We start from the raw sequence: 25,724 nt of genomic DNA on the forward strand, positions 1-25,724 counted from the left end.
TACTGAATAAAGGATGTCTAAGAACCTTTCATTGTGAAATTAAGTTCAAATTTTGTAAATACTGATGACCTAGTCCTTTATGGACATAATGTCTGTCCACTGTGTCATTGAATCTCCACTGTGACACTCAAAGGTGCACCTCTTATGACTAACATGAATTGTTTGGTAATATGAACCAATAACTGGATTTCATATTTTCTCTTTGAACTAGCGTCCAATGTGGCCTGTCCTCTCACTCAGAGCCCTCAGTATCCGTTTCCTGTTCTTCCAACCGAATGGAACGGATCTCCCTGTCTCTGAAGGCCATGCACACAATATCTTGGTCGAGCACTACACTAAGTGCTGGGGATACAGAGCTGTTTAAGACACAGTCTTTACCCCTAAAGAGTTAACTGTTCAATAGGAGAAAGACAAAGGAAGATCAAGGCTTATGAGTGTGTAACTGAAGTGTGAAAGCATGCTGGGTGCATCTAGAGGATGGGATGATTACCTCTGCCTGGAGAAGGCTACTCTGAGAAGTGGCCAAGCTGAGTCTGGGAGGATGGGTAAATGTGTGAAGGCAGAAAGGTCCAGTCGCTCATATGGGCCAGGAAGCATATGAGCTTGGGACAGCAGCCAGAAAGAAAGTGACCCTAAGAAGTTAATCCTAGAACAGTGGAGGCTATGTCTGCATGGATGCCATCACTAGGAACTACATCCCTCATGGGAAAAAATGGAAAACAAAAGTAAAGGTGGCTTCCGAGCAGACTTGAGCTATAGTACTAGGCACACTGAGAAAGATGACTGGACCTCAAGACACAGGTTAACTAAAGGAAGGAGACCAAACAGCAAAAGAGGATGATACTTATAATGTAACCCAGACCCAAATCCCACCCACGTTCTCTTGGCAGACTTCTCCACTCTCCACTGGACATGTCACCAACCAGTCATCCAGGGTTAACAGAAACCGTTCCACTCATATGCTAGTCTCGGCCCAGCAATGTTTCCAAACCAAGCACAGGGAAAGTGCCATTTTGTGTGCCCTGTATATAAGCAAAAGGTGGATAAGATAAAGAGAGCCTTCCGCCCTCATGTTAAATACCCATGAAATTCATGTCCCAGGAGTCACAGAAGACTATTTTTAACTACAGCCACTATCCTCTGGCACTAGATTATCAACAGTAAGAAGACATTATGCCATGGGGTCGTTCTATGTGTTATATATAGCATATTATAGCATAATCATCTGTCTCCCCAGCTCGTCTTGGGAACTCTTCAAGGACAGGGACTAGCTAATAGTAGGCGTTCAATTAAGGGCTGACAAACAGATGAATGAATTAACCCACCAAATTTTTTTCCATAGTTCCAAGCGAGTATAACAGACAGAAAACACACAAATTGCTGTTATTTTTCATTCTAAATGATGACAGCAAGAGGCTATTCAACTAGCTTCTCGCAAACATGAAATCCATGGCCCTACATGTAGACACACAGAGTCAAACGCCAGAATCGGATGCGAGCAATCTTTAAACTTAAATTTTTAAATAAACAGATTTTCACTCTCTGAAATTTGCTGAGAGAATGCAATAATGGCAATTCAAGAGTCCCCTTTCCCCCAACACACACATCCAAGCTTTGAAAGAAACATCACAACCCAAAACACCATGGGACAAAAACCTTTCTGCAAAACTTCAAGAACGTGGTTTAAACCCTCATCTCCTTTGAATGACTACATAAATATGCAGTGTCCTAGCCAAGGCTGAAATATACCATTAGACAAAAATGGAAGAGAAAATTTTCTTGAAAAAAACACTGTTAAATAAAAAGTAAGTAGTAATTTACATCAGAGTCTAATACCCTGGGCAGGCAATCCTTGGGCCTAGACTACTGAGGTGTGCGTGAGCACAGCAGCCTCACAAGCAGCCGGCTTTGTCCCTTCTTCTTAAGGCCTTTCCAGCGGTTGTTCTCTAGGGCCCAAATTAGATGCTATGCTTGATGAAGAAGAAAGTTGATTTCACTGATTAAAAATAATAATGATAATAAGATTTGTGTAGAGAAATGCAGAAGTAGCAGTCCCGACTGACAGTTATCGAGCTCAGGCACTTCGAAAGTCAGCCCTCACCCGCTCATGGTGTGAGGGTGTGTGTGTTTGGGGGGCAGGGGCGGTCTCTTCCTAGTGAGGAGGAGAAGAAAGTGCAGAGACTAGTACACCAGAGAACTACCCTTTCTGGAATTCATAGAGGGTCTGGCCTCTTATCCCCAGCCCCAAGCCTGGGGACCCGGGTTTTGTCAGGGGCGCCTCCCTGCTGTCCTGCCCTGAGCTGTTGCACATGAGCAGAGAGAGACAGGAGGCAGGCCCCTCTGACACCTACTTAACCGAGGCAGATGGGGAGGAGGGTGTGTGGGATGCCTTTACTTCCCCCTCAGGAGGCTCCCAGCAGGAGCCCAGAGCCAGCAGCTCCAAAATCAGATTTCCACACATCCTCCCACCCCAGAACATGCCTTACGTCTCTGGCAGGAGGAAATGGAGCAGTAAGCAAGTATGATTCTAGTGTATGAAGGGGGTTTTAGAAGACCTAAAGAAGCCTTCTTACAGGATTCTGCACTTTTTTCAAACCTCTACAGAGGGAGCCAAGTTGGGAAACAGTTACTCACTCATTGACCCAAAGGGGGCAGGGGTGTTACTCTGAGAAGGACACAATCAGTGTCTGCAAGACGTCCTGAGCTACAGACACATACTTTATTAATAATCTTACATACACAAAATGTCCAAGGGAAAGCCTAACAGGCTAATTTCTGACAGCTCCAGATAACAGCAGGAGGAACTGAAGCCATGCTGATTCTCCAGCTTCTACACACTCCCCAGAAGCAATGATCCCTTTTCCCACCCAAGGGATGTGATACAAATAAATAAATACAATTATCTGTAGAACTTAAAGTGCAAGGACAACACTGTGAAGTCCTTCGCCCCAAGTGCAGTGACTTTTGGGAAACAGATAGGAAAATAAAAAGAACAGCTGGAAAATTTAATTACAGAAGAACAACGTAAATGCTGACATTGTTTCACAGAACTAGCCAATAGCCAAAGCCATTTTCCTTACCTTAAGATACAGAAGCAACTCTTGGCTCCTGAAGATAAGCGGCAGAATCCGAATCTCTGTTTGCTGTCAATGTCAGTGAGCACAAACGTGAAGTTCTGGCCAACTTGGCTAACTGAGAGGCTGCGGCAGAGACAGAACAAAGGGGAAAATGAATGTGCAGTAAGTTTCCTGATAAAGTATCTAATCACAACAAGTCGTTGAACCTGTAACATTTCCTTTCTCAGTGGAATTCTTTATAAATGAACTTAAAATTTACACACTTCAAGGGAACAGACTGTGAGCTAGTATTTAAAAACAAAAAAATGACAGCAAGCAGTGACCACGTCATCACAGCTACCAAACCTCCTACTTGCTGAGCTCAGGCAGGTGTCCCTGTTGATCACTGCATCCAGTTCTGAAAGGTGCATTCTATTAACCTCATTTTATAGATGAAGAAATAACCTACAGTGGCACTGCCTAAGGTGCCAGCTGGTAAACTGCAAAAAGCTGAATTTTAAACCCAGACCCATCTGACGCCAAAGCCCTCTCTGCCAGCTCGCTGGTAATGATGCTCACTTGATCATTCCTCTAGTTCAGAAAATAACAGGGATTGCAACAGCAGAATTGAAGTACCAGCCACAAAGTTAGACACTTGATATTATACCATCTCATTGACTCTCCCAGCAACCCTGGAATTTAGAAGATGTTCCCATTTTACAGAAAAGGAAACTATAGAACTGAACAGGTAAATAACTGAATCAAGTTCACAGAGCTACTAAGGGGAGGACCTGGAATTCAAAAGAGGGAAAGGTTAGCTGTTATATTCCTAAATTCCTGTATCTTTCATAATTTCCAAATTTATGAGGAATATATTTTATATCTTACAGGACAGAAATAGCAAATGTCTTATCAATGCAAGGTATTTTCTAAGAAATGGAAACAAGGTTTTAAAGAAAAACATTTAAGATAAAAGCTAAAAATTCCTGCATCAACACAAAAATCAGCAAACCACACATAAAATAGAAAACATCTGCTTCAAAAAATTAAAAAGCATATTACTAATCACATTAATCTAGAAACTCTTTTTTAAAGTTACAAAATGTTTAAAAAATCCACTTTTTAAGATCAGTTTACCAGTTAGCTTAGGTTCCTTTTTAAAAAGAAGCTAAATGTTACAAACTCTAATACACAAATTTATGCTAACATAATATTTTAGAATGTGACATTGAATTATTCAAAGGAACTCATTAACTAGTATTGTATCTTATACAGAACATATTTTACAAAATATCCTCAAATTGATAAAATATTCAAATTGATGCTCTCACCTATAATCTGTTATAAATTGTCAGTAGAAATGAAAAATCATGGTTCACCAGGCCTTTTCCAAAGGCAGACTGATTGAGTTTTTTGATAGGATGTGAATTAAGTTTTCAAATATGGATAGCCTTTTTTTCCCTAAAACTCCCTTATACAGGCCACATAAGAAAATTAAAGAGACTTTCAAGGTATTCCAGAACAAAAGGTCAGTGGACCCTACTGGTCATATTAAAGGAAACAATTCCAGCCCTCAAGGAGTGGTTAGAGAGTACAAGAAAATAATTCAGAAAGAAAAGAATGTTCCAACACTCCTTTTTTAACTAGGAAGGTGAACAAAAACAAGGTAGCAATTTAAAAGCGATGTGGTAATAAAACAGGGGTAAGTAAGTAACGCTATCCTCCACCCTACACAAGCCAGGAGAAGGAACATATTTCTACAAAAGTTACAGAGCTGTCAAGGGGACACCAAACTACCTTCTTATGGCTGTTATGTTTTATCTATAAAGCTTGGATACTGTGTTACTATGGTGATTTAATACTATGTTTTAAAGGGGGATTATATGATTAATTTTAACAAGGTTGAGAACTAAAGATGTGTGAGAAACAGGATTCTAGCTCACATAATTAAAGTGATTGGGGAAAAAAGTGGGCCTCAATGGGGGAGGGGGAAAACCTGTATTATTGAAATATTTAAACCAACAGGTCAGGATGATTCTAAGTTACAAATAAGGTCATGCTTTTATGAAATACTATCATGTGATCATGTAAAATATGACTGTTCATTATTTTAACTCAGGGTTTGACTTCACTTCTAGACTGTTTAAAAAGAAGCATCCTAGAAGGAAAGGGTATTGATAGGACTAGATGAAAAGAAAACACCCAGGATTTCTAGGAAAAGGACACAGAAGGAACACAACTTGGTTTGTGATTTGAATGTCATTAATTTCTCTATTATCTTTTCACTACCTTTAAAAAGGCTGAAAATTCTTTCAGCTACATTGTAGGCTCAAAGAAAGATTCATTACTCATTTACTTCGTTCAAATCCCAATTCAATCACTTGCTAACTGGGCCTTAATTTAGCAAGTTACTTAACCTCTAAGTAGCTCAGTTTCTTCTCCTGGAAACTACCACCCAACCCAAAGCATATTTGAGGAATAAGTGAGATAAGCATTTGGTATAAAGGCTAGACCATTGTAGGAACAATTAATAAAAGAGATACAAGCTGCTACCAATCTGAATGAAAACTAAAATTCATGTTAAAATCATCCATTTGCTTAGAATCTTCCTGACTGACTCAGCTTTGTAATACTTATAAATGGAGGAAGGAAGGCTGCCTTTCAGCAAGGGGGAGTCCTCTGGGTGACCAAGTGAGTTACTCATTCTTACATTAAAGTGAAAAAGATTCTTTTTGGGGTGCCACAACTTAGAAGGGGACACATTATTCTCAGTTGATTCACCTTTTAAATTCCTAGTAGGGTGAAGTACAAGTCATTAAAAGCCCCAGACCATTAAACTCTAAAATATTTTTTCCTTGGACACTCAAATTAACAGTCAAATTGAGTTCAGATTAACTCAAAGGAGTCTGAATCTTCAAGGAATTTGTCATTCCCTCTCTACTATTTCTCCATAAAAAATGACTTTGGGGAAAGAAAGCGTTGGTTCCCTTAAAGGCTGCAGTTTTTGTGATTACCTCCAGGATCAGAATCCGTGCATTTTTTACAGGAATCAGAGATTTCATGATGATTAAAGGTAGTGGGAATCTTAGAAACCATCTCGTCCAATTCTCTTGTTTCATAGATGGGGAAACTGAGGCTCCGGGTGTTTTGTTGTGATGGTGGTTTGGGTTTGCTTTTTTCAAAGTAACCAGGACCAAAATAAAAACCCAAGCCCAATTCTGGTTCAAAGTCCTTTCCATGCTGCATCAAACATGATGAAAACCCTCCAAAGAAGTTGTCAACTCGGTTTAAGGAAATCAGGTATGTGAGGAATTCAAATAGTTGTCTCATCAAACAGACTAACTATACTTCCCACTAAGCAAGAGAAACCAAATTTGAGTATTTCCAGAATTAAGCCAGGTGACCAGGACCAAAATCATCCTTAGCTGTGCTTCCCATGCCTAGGTGAATACGGAAAACAGAGGAGAAAAGTAATGACCATTCCAACCACAGACTTTAAAATTCATGCTGCCTCTTAAATGCCTGTCAGCCACTCAAGACCCCTCCTACAGCACTGTGCCTAATATTCAAGTTATTTATAGGTTCAGTGTATAAATGGCATGAAGCAAGTGGATGGATAGTTTGATTCCAATCTTCCAGTGAGAAATCAGATTTTCTATATCAGCCTCACTTTTTTTTCTTTTTGTTTCTTTTTTGTTTTGTTTTGTTTTTGTTTTTGCGGTATGCGGGCCTCTCACTGTTGTGGCCTCTCCCGTTGTGGAGCACAGGCTCCGGACACGCAGGCTCAGCGGCCATGGTTCACGGGCCCAGCCGCTCCGTGGCATGTGGGATCTTCCCAGACCAGGGCACGAACCCGTGTCCCCTGCATCGGCAGGTGGACTCTCAACCACTGCGCCACCAGGGAAGCCCTATCAGCCTCACTTTTAAGTTTAGTTACCCATCTTACAAACTGAGCAACTATATTGGGCACCGTAACAAGTGCTGGATATACAACATCCATCCTGCTGTGGAGCTTCCTGTCTAGTTGGAGAAAGCGTAATAAACTCAAAGCATACAGCTTGTGTTAGTGTTATATGAAACGAAAGAAAGAACAAAGACAGAAGAAAATGGAAGAGAAGGAAAAGCCCTACTGAGACAATGTGGTCAGAGACAGCTTCTCAAAAATGCTGACAATACTGACCTAAAGGATGGGATGGAGCAGCCACTCCACAAGCAGGGCACTGGGTGTTTCAGGCAGAGAAAGAGCTGCACAGAGATTCTTCAGCTGGAAAGAGCTGGGCATGTTCAAGGTACTAAAAGGTCACCAGCACAGTTAAGGCCCCAGAGACAGGGAGGAAGTGGCTTAACAAGGTGCAAGATAAAGCAAGCACCAGATCATGCAGAGAGCCCCATAGACCATGGTAAAGAATTAGGATTGGCTGATTGATTGATTAATAAGGGCAGTGGAAAGGTATTGAAGGATTTTAATCAAGCGAGTAACAGTCTGGCCTACAGTTCTAAAATTTTTATCTGACTTTTACGTGGAGAACAGTTTGGAAGAAGGCAAAAGTAGGAACAGAGAAAGCAGTCAGGAGGCTACAGCAATAGTCCAGGTGAGATTGGATGGTGGCTTAACTCTTGTAGTGAGAGTGAAAATGGATCAGGTGGATAGATCCAAGTTAGAGCCAGCAGATGGACTGAGATGGAGTAAAAAGGCAGCATATTACCATTTAATGGTAGGAAAGTCTAACGTGTTTGGGAAGAGTTCCAAGAGTTTTATCTGGGACATGTTAAGTCTAAGAAACCTGTAAATAGAAATGTCCAGTACATAGCTGAACATACTACATAGGAAATCAGGGGAAAAGTTTGGGCTGGAGCTATAAATTTGGAAATCATCTATACAAAGATGGTATTTAACACCATGGTAAAGGATAAGATCACTTAGGAAGAGAATTGAGAGAAACAGAAGAGGATCCAGGACTAAGTTACAGAAATAGCAATTTAGAGGATGGCTAGAGAAGAGATCATCAAAGAAGAAAAGAAGGGCCACCAGGCAGAACAAGCAGGAGGGAGTGGTCGACCAAATCCACAGGCATCAGGATAAGAGGAAAAAACGTCGATTGGATTGAGCAACATGGAGGTTTTAGACAGTCTTGATAAGAAAAGCTCTAGTAGAATGACAAGCTGAAGAGGGCTGAGCAATAAGTTAAAATGTGTAGGTAACTCTTCCAAGAAGTGGAGAATTAGGCAGTAATTGAATGGGAATGAAGAGTCGAAGATGGGTATTATTTTTAGGATGGAGGAATACCAGAGCTTGTTTTTAAGCTGTTGGGAATGATTCAATAGAGGCAGAGACTTATGATGCAGGAGAAAGAAGATGAAACAGTAAGGTTTGGACTTTGGATTAGAATCCCAGATATGCCACTCACTACGGATGTGAGCACAGGCAAGTTACTGCACCTCTCTGAGCCTCATCTCTAAAATGGGAATAATACTTACCTTGCAAAGTGGTTTTGAGGATTAGAAATAATGTATACAAAGTAAATGACATCTAATAGGTACACAGTGAAAATAATTACCATTGCTATGAAATTATAAAATTTGAGAGATGGAATAGAAATATTTTGCTGTTCTGTTCATTACAGCTTCCTAGCTGACCTGTTGGGCCATCTACTGCAAGGCATCCATAAGAGCTGCTTCTCCTTTCCTTCACTGTATATGAGACATCAGGCGGGAATCAAGTTTTATCAAACTACCACATCTCCCAACCTTTAGTTACATGAGCCTCACAGTTTCTTTCCATAAACACAACTTCCATCTGCCTAAAACTCGAGTTTTTCACATTCCCTGCTCAAAGATCCAAGTGGCAAAGATGGCATTGACCCAAAATGCCTGGGGACCAAGAGCAGGTCACACACTCTGCTCGAGAAACTCACTGGATAATTCTAAGAAGAGAGATCCCTCCACTCCCTCATCTACATGAGCCCGACAATGTAAAAATGAATCATAAATGGAGAATGGAAAAGTATCAAAACAAAACAAAGAATCAAAACTAGAAGGAACAACAGAGACCTAGTTCAATTCCCTCATTTCGTCCATGAAGAAACTAAGGTAGTCATGGGAGAGGCCACTTGCCTCACGGCACAGAGCAAGTCAACGGCAGAACCAAAATTGTAACCTAGGTCTCCTGGTTGATACCCCCGATGCTTTGTCCACTAAAGCCCAATTGCTTCATGGTTCTCAAATGCTACAGAAAATGACCATGGGGTACAGCTTAACCAAGAGCTTAAGCTAAATCAAGGGACTAAACCAAGGGTGGAAAACAAGGGATGCAAGTGGCCAAATGGATTCAGTTTTGAAAAGCACAGCAGGATGAATGCATAGAAGTGGAAGTGAGAGGAGAGATCTGGGCAGACATATACTAATGCACTAATCATGCACCTTAGTTTCATTTTCTTTCAATTATCTGAATAAAAATGGGTTTCATTGTCTTCAGTTACCTGAATTTTCTACTTTTTTACAATAACTACATATTGCCTTTGAAATAAATGTTAAGAGTTTGCTTGGTGGCTTTCTTTGTGGTGTGATGGATCTAACAACGGCAGTATGATATAGAACAAGTATGATGGAACTGGAAGTCAGACAAACGTGGGTTCCCACAGCAGCTCCGCCACTTACCAATGGTGGGACCTTGGGCACATTAGTGAACCTAGCTGAGCCTCTGTTTCCTCATATGTGGCATTATGATAATGGCAACCTTGCAAATGTGTAAGATTTTAATGCAGGAGAAGAGCACAACAGAATGCGTGGCACATAACAGATACATAATAAAATGGTAAATAGCATTTGAACCACATTTGCATCTGTGATTACATCCTAAACCATTAAACTGTGCCTCTGCCCTTGAAAAGATGTCATTTCACTTCATGCTCATGTCACTTGTGTGTACTAGTATAATTAACAGGACAACTGAATAGTAGCTGGTTTTCTGGGTTCTGAAAGAAGATAAGCACAAACATGGAGAATAGCTTTTCCACCATCCAGTGAGTCTCTTGAGTGCTTTGACTAACTGAAGCAGGTTGCCAGCTATCAAGAGCAAGTAAGTAGCACCACAATATGAAATGGGATTCAAATCTTTTTTATTTTTTTGAAGAGCCTGCTTTCATCAAGAATAAAAACTTTTTGAGAGTGATACAGGGATCTCAGCACTGTCATTTCACTGCTCCTTTCCACCAAGTGCTTCAAGTACAGGGTAGGGTAGAAATAACTCTGGCTTGGGAATAAGATTATCCGTCCCCCCGCCCCCCGGCTCTGTAATTACATAGCTGTGACATAAGGAAGTCATTTCACCTCTATGGATCTTACTTTCCCTTCTGTAAAATGGGATGCTTAAGCCAGATGAATTTCAGCTTTAAAATCCTGTGGTCTCATTCCCACACATTTTCAAGGCCTCCTGTAGTCAGAGCCCAAGCTCTTACCGCACACATTACCCTCTCAGCAGGAGGCTCCATCTGCTCTGGCCAAATGATCTCTAGGCTCATTCGCAGTTTCTCCTCTACCTTGTTCTTCAGCGCATGTGGGGTGTTGGGCTCTCCCTTCCACTTACCCCATTCTTGCTGTCCTTGCAGTCTCAACACAAGCCTCACCCACTATATGATGTTTTCTCTGACCATCTCAGTCTTTCCCAACCTCATTATCCTTTTGGATAGATATTGTTTACTGTGTCTTTACAATACATTCTGGACTAGACTGAGAAATGCATGGACAGCAGAGCTCCAAGTCTGATACCATTTCCACACCACCCAACATAATGCTACACATTCTGAACCTTCCTTTGCCCTTTTGTAAAAGAGATACCACCGCCACCTATCTCCTAGAGTTGCTGGGAAGAATAAATGAGGTATTACTGTAAAAACGTCCAGCATGTTGACTAGAATCAATTAAGAACTGAAATACTAATTTCCTTCCTTACCTCCCTCTATCTGGTGACTAGTCTTCCCACAAGGTGGTCTACTGAGAAATGTACTCATTTGGGAGATGGATGTCTAGACTGTGCTAGCAGCCTAAGTGGACCTTGGGCAAGTCACGATTTCTCTACAGCTTAGATTTCTTCCAGTGATGATAACAGCACTTGTTCTCATCTTTTATGACAGAAGGATAAAATGAGATAACACATGAGAAAGCACTTTCTTTTGAAGGGCTACCAGCATTATTATTTTTCATAAGCCCTAGTTTCAGAAAGAAAAACCTTAAAACAACAGAAGAGACAGCAAGATGCCAATGTTAATGGGTGATTTGATGACGACTGTGAAAATCCCACTCTTGATATAGACTAGAAATGTCAGAAAGTTGTATTTACTGTTCCTTGAGGTAGAAAAGCACAGATACTGAAAAGATTAGGTAGCTTTCTTTTTTGAACATAATCACCCGGGGCATTACTCATCTCCCATGACGACATATTTTCTAAGTCAAACAATATCATAAATACCTCTGCGGGGCATTGTGGGCCTCAGAATCTGGGCATATCCATTTGACAGTGCTAACTGCGAGCTAATAAAAAGCAGTGACGTTAGAACCTTTGTATTTTTTTGTAAACAAACTTAATTATTATTATCTCTTCTGCAGTGAAGTATGCCACAGTTAGAAATGGGGCAACAGAAGAGAAAAAATATAGTCCCCCAAGTTGATTTTTTTGTATCAATAAAAGTTATCAATGCCTACAGGGTGCATAATACAACACAATGTAAGAAAGAACCATTGTATACAGTAAAGATTAAAATATACCCATAAAGAGACATTTCTGTCCCAAATTGTTTTGTGAAAAAAAAAAAAATGAGGAACACGATTAGGGGAGGGTAATTTGGAGAGAAGCATTTTAGAAAAAAGGACATCAGCCGTTACTGGTGACAAAACAGATTTTAGCACTATAACTTAAGGACTCTGTTTTTCTTCCATTTCAGAATGTAATCACCCAGACAGGTAGGTAAGTAAAGATGTGTGTGGGGCATGAGAGAGAGAGAGAGAGAGAGAGAGAGAGAGAGAGAGTGTGTGTGTGTGTGTGTGTGTGTGTGTGTGCGCGCTGGGAGGGATTTAATCTCATTGCTTATTTCTTCTAATATTAGTTTATAAAGTCAATTAAGGAATACCTATCCAAAACAGATCACCACTCTTATCAAGGAGTCATGTAAAGATATATTCTTATTTTTCTTTGTTAAATACCTAGCGACATTTTAAAAACATTTCACCTTTATTAATTTGTATAAATATGCCCTTGCCATAATTTGTAATACATTTTATAAGCAACTGGAGGAGATTTCATGCATCACTAATTCATACATATAAATGTGAAGTTTGCATTAAACGTCTCTAAACAAAACCCTACTTCCTTGCTATTTTTAGAAGGAATAGGATAAAGAAGAGACAAGAAGACTCTCATTACAAAGGCTGACCCTCTTAAAATTAAGGCTATTCTGTTTTGAGCATCAACCTGCTACTAAAACAGCCCTGGTACCAGGATTTTAAAAGGCCCGAGTCTGGAAATACTACGATGGTTGATTGGCTTTAAAAAATAACATGTTAGAACCACAGAAAACAGTGATTATAAGTGGCTGGCAACATTCCAAAGCTGCTTTTTAGTACTCCTTTGCTTTTTAGTATTCTTTTAAACTCCTTTGGCTACCAGTTCTCATCTCACACCATTTTTAGGTTTATGCCAAATAAACCAGGACACTGCTACTACAGAGTGTAGAAAAGATCCAAGCAGTACACTACCCACATGCACTCTAAATCACTAAACTCCTTCAGGTCTGCCTCATCTGGGTACACTAAAATATATGATAGAACCTTCCTGAAGATGGGCACATTGCATAGCTTTCTTGGAACAGATTATGCCACTTATTATTTATAATGATATTTTCTAAAACCTCTGTCGCTAAAAGTGGAACTTAACATTTATACAGTCTAATAGTTCAATTTTCCATGAAGACAACATTACGAATAGGCAGCAGTCAAGTGAAAAAATAAATGATTGCAAAAACAATGCTTAAACTGTAATGAAAAATACAGTAGACCTTCCTTGAAAATAAGATTAAGATGACTGTTTTGTCATTTTATTAGCATTATTAGTAAATTATAGTTTTATAAGTTAAAAAAGCTCTTCTAAAATTGTTTTTAAAAATAAGCCATTTAAAAATAAGCTATTGGCTTATTTAAAAATAAAAAAACAAAAAAAGACCCTCAGACTATTTTAATTATCTTCAAGTTCTGATATTCATACCACTTCAAGAAACAGTTAATCATAATGCAAATACTAAGGAAATGTTTAGATGATTTTTATTTTTTAGTCTAGAAATCTACTGAAAATGCTTATTTCCCCAGAGATACCATTCTTAGACACCTAAACAAAATGCAAGACACTATTCGGCAATGTGCTTTTTAAATAGCTGAACACCTTTAAACAAGTTGGGCCTATGCTGATTTAAATTTTAAGTTGAAGTCTAAGAAAAACAAAGTCTATATAATACTCATAAGGCCATGGAGTTACGCAATACTACTTGGTTAAGTCAAATATATTCCTATTTCAATAAAAATTAAATAGCACTGGATTAAATACCAACCATTCTTAACCATGGTTTGAGTCTGATAACCAAAATAAAAAATTTAATGTCATGCAAAATATATCTCACAAACTAACCAATGCAAAGCTCTAGGCTTTAAACTTTTTGATAGTGTCAATAAAATCCCCAGGAAAGGAGAATACTGCAACTCTCCTTGGAACATAGGTGTTTTAAATCATGGTTAAACAGACAGAATGTTAAGAATGGTATGGTTTTTATTTTCCATAGCAGGTTTATTGACACTTTTTTTTCTAGTAAAGTTTGAAAATCTGACACTACCTGTCCACATAGAAGGGGAAACAAAACTTGGTCAAAGTCTGTAGAACTTCCTGTGGAGAGAAAGAGAGATAATTTATACATCTAATGGGACCAATAAATCTAACATTAACCATGGCACACAATCTAGCAACTTTACCCTAAAGAAAGAGGAGACAGATGAAGAAATATGGGCTTTATCAATTACATGGGAGGAGTACCAGGCAGTCAATCATGAGAAATAATAAACATGATCAAACTTCATTAAAAATGAAAAATTAATCAAGAATCACACATGGGCAAGCAGCAGGAGCCGTGCAGGAAAGCTCTGAAGGGAGGGAGGCGGGTGGGTTGCTGAGTGTTAACACCCCTCCAGGGACCATCTCCAGCCTGACCATATGGATCAGAGTGAATAACACCGAGCCACATGGGTTTGGCCTGGCAGGGCCGCTGTTGCTGGCACCGTTTTTGCCTGTTACCTAGGAACAGAGGGGGCCAGGATTAGACAACGCTTCCCAACATCAATAGGCCAAATCACAAGCAAAACAGAAAACCAACTGGAAGATAATTGTCCCCGAACATTGTCAACTACATTTTTTTAGAGTTTAAAACTTTATTTACTTTATAAAGAAGTTGCCATTTCTGGCATGAATTTATTTTGTAATCAAACTATAACAATTTTAAGTGTGCAGTATTTTTAGTCATTATCATTAAACGTCATTATCAAAATGGAACACACTTACCTGCTTGTAATTTATAAAAATCCAAAGCACACTACCAGTTTAAATGTCTTTTTACAAATATGTAGGTACATAAAACCAAGCACATTACTCAGGGGAAGTATACAAAAAGGGTACAAAAAAAAACCCAGAGTGACATTTCAAAGACTTATTCATAAAAGAGAAACTTCTAACATTAAGAATATTATATGAGACACAACATACAGTGGTGTGTGACTTTTCCCAATAGATACATTTCACGTACACAGAATATATACAAACAGCAACACACAGACCCAAGTAATTAATCATTACTTCCTTCACAGAATTTTCTCTAACTTGACTTAATTTTAACTGCAGACTTGGACAGACCACAGTTGGTGCTTATCATAAGTTCATAGACCAATATTATAAATTTTAAAAAAGTATTCCTTTCATGCACTTGATTTGCCTTTTAACTATTTAAAATCCAACTTCAAGACAAAATGAAGAACACATTTTTCGGTCATTGAGAAGCTGGTTCAAATTAAAACAAACCTGCCCATTGCAAATCCTAATCCAAGTGATAAATTAAAGATCAGTTTACAAATGTAGCACTTTTCTAACCAATAATAATGAATTATCAATGCTAACTGAATTGATGCTTCTCGCTTCATTTATTTTTAAAACCAGTTCTATCACTCAAGAAATAAACCACATCAATCTAATAACCCACTCAATGAAGCAGAAAGCACACTGACTTTCTCTGCCAGAGCATGTTCTGCCTACATAATTCAATTGAGCATATCCTATTTTTTTAATATCATTTTGGGCTGGGTGTATATCACAGCACTGTTAAGGCATGTCATGATACAGTAAAGGAATAGAAAAGTGAAAAATGAAAAAGGGCGGGTAAGAGTACTTCAGCATAACCTGAGGCATTACTGATACATTAATTAATTTCATAATGTGGCATATTCATAAGACCGCACACATACTGTTTTAAAACTCATAGTAAAATAAATTGCAATAGGTAATGGGGAATCAGAAGAACAACAGCAATTTTTCAATGCATAATGTTATTATCAGGCAAATATTGGCAAAGAGATCATACAACACATTCATTTTAATGTCTGCAGTTTTCATTATAAAATATATTATAAGCCCCATAAACAAAACTCTTAGGATTTACACACAAAAAGAAATTCCTTACAAATTCCTTTCACATCAAGTTTCAAATACCACAGAGCATTGCTTGACTTTAGTTTATGTACCAAGCATTCTCTAAAACTCAGTCCCCAGTGCTCACTCATTGCGAACACCAGCTACAAAGACATTTATCCTTTACCCTTCAAAAGTTACAGGTGCAGACGTACTCCTCTACTCTATGCTGGAGTTGAGCTGACAAAAGCCCTCAAGATTTTTGAAAGAAAGGACCCCCATGGCTACAGCAGAGTCAGAGAAATCTAATATGCCCAACTTATTACTCACTACAATACAGAAACTACTTACCACTTTCTAATGTCAAGAGTAATAAGCAACCATGAACTTGTCTGTCAGATAATATTAGAACAAATATCAAAATACCCAATGTAGGCTGAGTACAACCCACCTCCCAAGAGCTTTCCTTTTTACCCAAGAAAGCAGTGATAAGTCTAATTAAGCAATGGGGCAGGGGGATGGGGAGGAGGGAAGGGAATATAGGCAAATGTAGGCACATGTTTGTGCATTACAATATGTTTCTTCATGTTTGTGATATTACAAGAGTTTGATATTCCAATTTAAGTCAAACAGCACAGTAGTGTGCTGTCAGAGGAGAAAACAAAAATGAGCATTGCTCCGTGTTAGGCAAATTCACACATTATCTCAATCAGAACTGCAAAATCAAACTTCTCAGTTTGGGAAGGGGAGGACAGGAACAGGGAGGGGAAAACAAGTAATGTTTCCTGTAAATAAATACTGCTGAAATAAACCAATTTTTCTTAATACTGATGTTTTCCCCATATATAAACAGGTAACTACCTTATCCTCTCTTTCCAAAGAAAAACACAATTACTTCAATATGAAAAGTACCACTCTCTGAGAGAGGGGACTTTAAAACACTGATTTAAACATATGTTGAGCATCATGCTGATAGCAGAGTGTCCCACAGTCTTTCAATATTAACTTTACTGGGAAAACAGTCACTAGCCAGTTACCAACCCATTTTTCTCTCTTGAACCTGTGTCTCTGGCTAGGGAACTTTCTTTGTAGAAAGTAATTCTCCTGTTTTCTTCTCTCTCTTTCTCTCTCTCTCCTCTCTCTCTCTCTCTTTCTCCCTCCCTCCCTTGCCTACACAAGCTCTTTCAGACGACCAGCCTCAGTACAACCTCAACTGCCACGTAAATCATAAATCGGATCTTGGAGATGCAATACAGCTGATGAAATGTAAATGACCTCGTTGCTAAGGCAGGGGGTGGGGAAGATTGTGCCAGCTCTCCAGATCAATTCCCAAGTTTATATTTTCACAAATCTTTTTATGTACAGTTTGATTTTTTAACATTTTAATGAGCAAAAAGTGCATCTATAGTAGCCAGTCACCACAGTTAAAGTGCAGGGCATGAACTAGATCCCAGGAGGGAACCAGTCCACCATGTCACCACTGGCTTTAGGACATTTGCCACCTGGTTCCATGTCCCCAGGTTCCAACTCTTTTCATAATCAAAACACTGCTGACATTATAAACCCCAGACGGGTTTTCTAAAATCCCTCCCAATCAATATATCCAACACATAACTTATTGGAGACAACACTGAGCTCATTGATTAAGGTGAGTTCAGTAGCAAAGTTTTCAAAATAAATGAGACAAGAATACAGAATTCAACCCCTTTGTGTCACCAGACAATTTATGAAATAGGCAATTTCCAAAAGGGCTTTTCTTCCCAACACAATATACAATACTTCATGCGGGAATAAGTAAGAGCAGAAGGGGCAGGGGGGGAGCGTGGAGGGCAGGCAGTTGCACTAACCTTTCAGTTATGGGTATATTAAGCAGCAGATCACACAATGCAGTAGAAACGCGACAACATCTACAAAGCTCTGCCCACAAGGAGATACCAAATCTCAGAGTGTGAACCAAAATATGAAATCAACAACCCTAACACTGGATTCATTTGCAAGTGAAAATCAGAAATGAATTCAAGTTTCATCTCAGTCTTCTTTGGATTCATTTCACCCAGTTTGAATTCTCATACAGTCAGAAGGCCCATCAAGGGACCTATTCCAATCCGGACAAAGTCCATTATGTTCTAATGAAACCGAGCTATTCCCTTAAAAACCTGGTAAAATTTTACATTTATAATATTATCCATAATAGAATCCTATCTGGAGGCAAAACTTCGAAGACTAAATTTGATGTAGTTAACAAGGATTATTAATAATGAGAGGCTAAACCAATTCCCCCTGAATTTGGAGTGCGGGGTGGGAAGGTGTATGAGATACTGCAATAGCCATCAGTTCAGATGTCAAATACTTTGTTTTCATTACTTCATTGAAACCCATAAACAAAAATTAGTTGTATTTGGCAGATGAAAACAAATGACAGTCAAACACAGACATACACACCCCGCAAATAAATGCCATCTGAAAGACAAAAGTGCAGGCTGATTATAACGTCCACTGGGGTCACAGAATGTTGGGAGGTGAGGCACATTCTCAGTAGTCCAAAAGGAAAAAGAAAATGTGTGCAGGAAAACATCTAAATAGAGCAAAGAGACTGCTTGAATAAATTAATGTATTTTAAAATACGTAAAGCTACAATCACCCTCTTTGGAAATTGCTGGTATAGTGGTCGATAATTCACCTTTGTCCAAAAAGGAGTGAAGGAGGAAGAAGCAGGAAGACAGTAGGAGAGCATTTCCTGAGTCTCTCATATGTAATTTATTTGTTCATTTCAGAATGTAGATGTGTGATGAAAAGATCTGTGGAGCCCAAATTCCTAAAATATTCTATTTCTATGTTTAAAAACAATTTTTAATAGCATGAGGTAAATGCTGACCCTCTAAGTCCTGCAAGTGAGATCAGTGCAGCTGACTTGAAAGAAAAGGCTTTGATTGATGATCTCAAAACTCAAGTTGAAAGTTAAAAACAGAACACACACAAAATCCAAACATACAAAAAAGCTAGCAAAATTTCTACCTTAAGCCATTTCAAGTTAAAACCAGGGACTCCAAGTGAAAGCTAACAGAGGTTTTAATGCTTATGATTCAGAAGAGTAAAACAGAATGGTAAGAAGTTCTTAGAAGCTTAATTAGCACCAAGTTCAACAATGTTGACCAGAAATTTCCTAAATATGAAAACAGGAAATACAATTTTTCTCCTTCCCTATAAATGTCAACTTAAACCCAAGATCCATACTATAGTTACAACCAAACTTTTATTTTTTTCCAATGAGAAAAGGCTTTGAATAAGGGATTTTACAGAAAGGCCTTTCAACACCCGAACATAAAAGCCGGGTCAAATTTCTAACAACGCTGCTCAAATGCTACAGAGTCTGCTTCTTTTCTTTGGTATACTTCAATATTTACTCTCAGTTCACTTTTTATAAACTTTAATCTTGAGTCATGCATATGTTATCATTATGCTAACTTGTGTAATATCTAATATGCATAGTCAATGTTGTAATTCAAAAATTAAATTACAATAAGATATAGAAATTCACTATTTTCTGTACCATGTAAACTTTATATCTAAATTATCAAGGACACTAAGTATATAGGTGGAATGCTTACAACAGCAGAAGAGCCACCTCTAGAACTACTTTTAAGTGTAAATCTTCATGACCTTTGAAGTCTAAAGTAAAAACACTGAATCTTATACAAAAATTTTTTTAATTTAACACAATCACTTTATCCTTTTGTATCCTTCCCTTTCTTCAAAAATTACTTAAAGTTGTCCCCAAATTACGATATTATATAACATTCTATATTCTCGGATTTCAGTTTATTAACTTTAAACCTTACAGCAAAAGGTTTGAAAATGAGAGAGCTATATTTATAAGGTCAATGTTAAACACCAATAAACTTTGTGACACTGTTTCAAATACTTCGAAAATGAATAAATGATTTGGTTTGAATCTCTTGCAATTAGCATTCAGTGGTATCGGTAATATAATTCCTTGCACTTAACAGTATTACTCTACAATATTTTGCTTTGTTCATTTCCTTAGACATTTGAAATCCTATTATCTGAACATTTATGTTATGAATTTATCTAAAAGAAAGAAAGGTTGGGGAAAATGCGGGGGCGGGGGGAGGAATGGTTGGTGGGGGACACACAAGTCAGCACATACCAAAGGAACAGAGTCCCAACAGTGAAACTACAAACATGATTTCACTGAAGAAGCAACTTGCCCTCAGGAAGATACTATTAAAAAAAAAAAAAAAAAAAGAGCACTAATAGAAATACTATTTTATAAGCATTTAAAATCTGTCAGCTTTTAAATATTTTAAAAGCACACAAAAATGTGCACAGATGGGCAACTTTTTTACTTACATTTGTCTAGAAAAAAATCTTTCATTATCAAGCTCAAAGTCCTTGAATTTTTTAAACTTAATTGTGCCTCTATTTCTTAGAATTCATACCCCAAGGCCAAAGCTTTCCTGCCACCAGTCCTTCAAATCTGACTTGGACATTACACGGGAGGAGGCTCCAAGCCTCCCTGAGGTCTCACTGCTTTTACAACACGCGAAAAAGCAGTCGATAATGGGCCCATGCTGAATTCACTGCTCTCCACGTCTCCTCTTGGGACACAAGCCTAGCAGATGTGATAAAAACTGTGTCAGAGAAGTGGCTCTAGTTTGTGCCTTAATGACAACTTAAACCTCTAAACCAATACAACCAAAGGACTAACAGAACTGGCTGTTACCTCTCTCTCCTGCCAATCTTCGAATATCTCTGAACTAAATTAGCACCTCTACCCACAACATCCCTTGTCACCCCACAAAATCCATTCTAATTTTAAAAAATAAATGAATTCAGCAAACACATCGGCGGCATGAGTATCTGGGCTCTGTGTATGTGTGTGTCTGTGTGTGTGTGTGTGTGTGTGTGTGTGTGTGTGTGTGTCCTATAATTAAGCCTTAACACATATTCCATGTAGTTTATATTTTCTCAAGGTATGACTGTACATTCAGATATCTTAAAGGACTGCCTGGTATATTTCCTCTGATTACCATCCCAATAACCATATTAACACGTACAACTGGTAGCCTTACAGTTTCCCAAAAGCCCCTAAAGGTCTAACAGTTATTTTTAAATATGTTCAACCATAGGAAAGAAAAGTGATATTCTGAGTTACTGAAACATTCTAACTATTAAAATTTATACAGTGGATTTTTAAAACCGTGGGTAGTTATACTTTAAATTGTAAGAACCCTTTGTCTAACCTAATGATATGGTACCAAAAAAATAGATTTAAATGTGTACTTCTGATAACATTTTCTAAATTCTATAATTCAGCCTTCAGATGATAGGCCTTTTTACCCAGTATCTTGAAAGCCTATTCAATCACAATTGCATACCCACTTAATCAGCAATCATTGTTCTGGGATGCAGGACTTTGTTGTCAAGACAAGCACCAAAACCTTAAAAAAAATTTTTTCAGAACTGGCATAAGAAAAAAGTGATCTTTGTCAGACAAGGACAAATTTATGCAAATCTTTTATAAACATTCACAAACATTTATTTAGCTTTTGAAATGTTGGCCTCATTTGAGAGCATGAAAATGAGGGGGAAGTAGGAAAACGCAAAGGACAGCTTAGAAGCTGGCACACTACATAAATATTCAGAAGGAAGATTATAGGATTCATGTTAGGCTGTCTTAGGCTTCTCCAAAGTCCACACAGAATAGCAAAGAACAAAACTAACGAGAAGTACAGCAGATGTTAGACAATGCATCAGCCTCTTTTCCTCTCTCACTTGGCTATACTTGGACGCTTTTATATTTCCTTTCAATATGGTTAGGTCATTCAAGGATTCTCCTATAGACTATGTATTGTGGCTACAGATCTATAAGCTGGAGGTCTGTCAGCCTTCCAAAAGTTTCCAATGAAAAGGCATTATGCAAATTCTACCTCTCTTACCCCCTTTCAGGGGGGAAAAAAGCCTCCAGTATGCAGTCATCAGAGTATTGGAAGCCCCAGCCTTCATTTCTGTATAGCTGTGTTTGCCTCAGGGCCACGCTGCTTGTTTTGACAGTGGATCCCCCTAGATAGTTGGGATTAGTCGAGCTTGTTTAGATAAACTTGAAATCAAGGCCTTCTCTAGGTAGACAGCTAGATGCAGCTACCGAGTTTCCAGCTGCCTCCTCCTTTCATCCCCAAACAACTGGAGATTCACAGTAGCTATCACAGCCACAGGCTATGTCACATACAAAGGTACAAAATTAAAGGCTGCTAAAAGAAGCCTTTGTAAGTCTTAGTGCTAAAATAAGGAATCTGTACTGCTTGGTTTATACAAATTATTCTAGCACTACCAGTATGGAACTGAAATCATCAGTTAACAAGGCATATTAATCAAGATTCCCAGCTTCTTCAAATAGACAGGATGATAGTTTGATAATATACTTAACCTTAGCTCTTGTATGAGAGTAATCACTTAAAATGTTAAAAAGGAAATAATAGGCTTTATTTATCCAGTGGCAGGGGATGTCAGACACTGTCAACAAACACTGTGAGCAGAATATGAAAATCAAAATGTAAATATCAAATCCGCTTTTGAGAGGGAATTATTTAGCAATTGATTAGATAGGGCCTCGGTTCACAGTCATTTCCAATTACAGAACTGTTTCATAATCAACTTTTATTTCCCACAACTTGCAAATTCTGATGGAACAATATCAGGAGGATTCAAGAACTGAGGAAATTTATACTCAGAACAGAATAGATCGACGACATCTCATTACAAAGACAGAAGGCAAGTGACATGAAACACTATTGATATAAAAAAGTATACAATTCAAATAGTTTTCTAAAATCTAATACTCAAAGATTTTACTCTTTTGCAACTAGAAAATGTCTCTTCAGAGGGCCAGCAAAATACAAAGAAAATAATTCAATTCCACATATATGTTTTATTTCACTTTACATATCTTGCTCCAACACGTCAATGCTAGTGTTTACCTGAGGCTGCCTGGGATAAACTAAACACAACCGAAATAGGTTTAAACATTTTCCAGAACTATTCTGTGATAAACCATACAGTACAGAAGGCCTCTGACCATACTGTCAAGTCACATAAGGCAGTCTTCAATCAATCAAGTTCATATATCACCAAAGAAAATGTGCTCTCATAATTTAACAGCTAAGTCACTATTTAAAAGAAAAGCCTTAAGACATGTAAGACATTCTGGAACTGCAGTCATCATTTGAGGTTTTCTTATGAAATTTTTGGTTTATTTCATACACAACTTACAAACTAAAGAAAGACTCAGCAAACTTTTTCTATAAAGGGTCAGGTAGTAAATATTTTAGGCTTTGTGGGCCACTTATGGTCTCTTGTCACAGATTCTTCTGGTTTGTTTTTTTTTCCCCAACTCTTCAAAAAAGATAAAAATCACCTTAGCTCAAAGGCCCCAAAAAACCAGCCCCAACCTCTGATCTAGAGTGTCAAGGAGCTGGTCACACACCATTACCCAAACAAACTCACGAACACCCCAAAACTCAAATTTAGAAATTCCTGAAAGGTAAAATGACAATGTCAATCATGTTGGTTCTCTGGTGATCCAACAATTCACACATGATTATTGCTAAATGGCCAAATGTCTATTGCATACTCTCTTCTGGAAAATTTACTTAAAATACAAAATAATACAAAGAATTAAAAAGAAAACATATTTCCACTACTCAGAATTCACAGCTGTTTTGTGGCATGGACTCTTCAGAGAAACAATTCCTTCTTATATTAACAGTTCACTACTACAGTTTAGGTCCAGGAGTTTTCTTGACAGATAAATCATGCTCTCTGGATTCTCAAGAGCTCTTCAATTTGAGAGTTATTTTGTTTATAATATTTTTAAATTTTATTTTACTGAAGTATAGTTGATTTACAATGTTGTGTTAATTCCTGCTGTACAGCAAAGTGATTCCATTGTTTACAATATTTTAAAAAGCAATATTAAAAGAGAAGAAAGCTTTTTCTGGTGCTTTCCTCACCACATTCACTCAAATACGTTATATGTACACCCAACGTTCTGTTAGATGTAGAAGGGCCTCTTCCTGCCTCTCTCACGCCTCAATTTCTGCCCCCCCCCAACTCCTTTCCCTTATATGTATTCCCAGGAATTATCTCCCTTCTTCTCTCTCTGTATCCTCCTCCATTAACATAGTCTACTTATACTTTAATCTCAATTACCATCACTGTGTAAATGACTCAAATTCAAATCTTCATTTATAAACTACCTCTCCAGCTCCGGGCGCCCATTCCAACTGCCTTTTGACAGTTCTGCCCCATGTCCCATAGTTACTTCAAGCGCAACATGTCGAAAATCCAGATGTACCATCTAGGTCCTGGTAAGCTGCTGCCTGCTAATCTCTTTCACCCCATCAGAACAAGAAAGAATCTCACTACTAACACTTGCTGGGGGACAGATGATCCATTCATGTGACTTTGATTCAAATATTTGCTGTGGTTGTTGAATTTCAAAATAACTCTGAAGAAACCTTCCCAAGTGTCAATTAACAAGGAAGGAGACAAGGGAGCCCCAGAAATCAAGAATATTTCCAAGTCATCTTAGAAAAGAAAACGGATACATTTCCCTAGGCAGGATAATATATTTAGTACCAGACAATGTGCTAAAGACCCTGTCTGCATGGAGTTTTTGATCTAGTTGAAAGACAGATGCTATGCAAAGGAATACACTAATACATTGTTGGAACTGTGACAGAAGCTGTGAAAGAACAGAAGAAAGTGCTCTAAGACAAAAACACAGGGGCCTGAATTTAGATGGAAGGGTCAAGAAAGGCATCTCAGGAAGCGACATTTTGAGCTGAGACTTGAGGAATGAGCAGGTGTTTACCAGCCAAAGATTGCAAGAGGGATAGGGAGAAGAAGGCCAAAAATAAGTAAATAAATAACAGCATGAGCAAGGGCCACTGAACAACAGTCCTTGGCACATTCAAAGAACTAAAATAAGCCTGGCATGTTGGATCAGAGGAGGCAAGGGAGAGAGTGGCAGAAGATGGGGTCAGACAGGTTGGCAGAGGCCAAATCACATGTGGCCTTAGAGGGCATGTTAAGGAGTCTGGACTTGATTCTTGTGCACTGGAAGTCACTAGGAGGGTTTGAATCTTTCGCATCCCACTTGCATGTCATTTCCTAACCCCTCTATCTACTCCCAAGTCTTCTAGATTCCAGGAGGATTCAGAAGCTATTCTCACTGAGCTCCTCTTGTCTCCTGAATTCCCATGCTACTCCTATTGCCGTCATTCCTATCATCAGACTGTCCATAGATCTCAAGACCCTCCGTTTCCACAGCAAGGGACAGACACACAACTGGATGCCTGTCAGGCCACCGAGATGGAGGAGGAGCCTCACACAGGAGCCTTAATAATAACCCTGGCAGCAGGGAGAGGGGTTGTGGTTGAAGACAGCAACATAGGAACTGTAATAGATTTGAATAGGACCAGCTTAAATCTCTCTTCAGAACCTAACAGTCTACATGTCTTCTTGTTTAATCTTCATAGGAAAGCAGTGAGACCACATGGACCAAAGGAGAATTGAGTTTGTCAGAGAATCAATATTTAGTCTTGATGTAGAAAATGAAAGGAATAGAGAGAACTATTAAAGTCTGTATAAATGTAATATTAGTCATTCCTGTCAAGGGTTTACCATTTATGACTTAAAAGCTAAGAATTATGTATACAATTTAAGGTATCTAATTGATTTACCTAAGTTTCTTCTGTTTCAGCCTGTATTTTGTTTCCCAAATACTCTGGAGGGGCTTAAGTGACAAGTGGAAGGGGACTGACAAAGCAGCTAATAAGTGTCACATCCTGTGCTAGAAGCTTTACATATATACTCAGTGATCCTACCAGTAATCTGATGTTGATATTATCACCCTCTTACACATGAACTGAGGCCTT

The 25,724-nt window shown here is 38.4% G+C and overlaps 1 protein-coding gene across 10 annotated transcripts in view; it reads right to left on the reverse strand.

Moving 5' to 3' along the window:
- DENND1A (DENN domain containing 1A) overlaps positions 1 to 25,724 on the reverse strand; it is a 540,810-nt gene that overhangs the window by 357,216 nt on the left and 157,870 nt on the right. For 9 of the 10 annotated variants that reach the window (XM_073806587.1, XM_073806589.1, XM_073806585.1 and 6 more), the window contains exons 4-5: positions 13,931 to 13,980; positions 3,081 to 3,200 (exon numbers count right to left, since the gene is read on the reverse strand). In XM_073806587.1, the coding sequence (XP_073662688.1) occupies positions 3,081 to 3,200; positions 13,931 to 13,980 (170 nt within the window). The remainder of the gene's footprint in view (positions 1 to 3,080; positions 3,201 to 13,930; positions 13,981 to 25,724) is intronic. The other variant, XM_073806590.1, reaches the window with a different exon arrangement.

This window comes from Tursiops truncatus, chromosome 6 (genome assembly GCF_011762595.2).
Source record: "Tursiops truncatus isolate mTurTru1 chromosome 6, mTurTru1.mat.Y, whole genome shotgun sequence".
NCBI lineage: Eukaryota > Metazoa > Chordata > Mammalia > Artiodactyla > Delphinidae > Tursiops > Tursiops truncatus.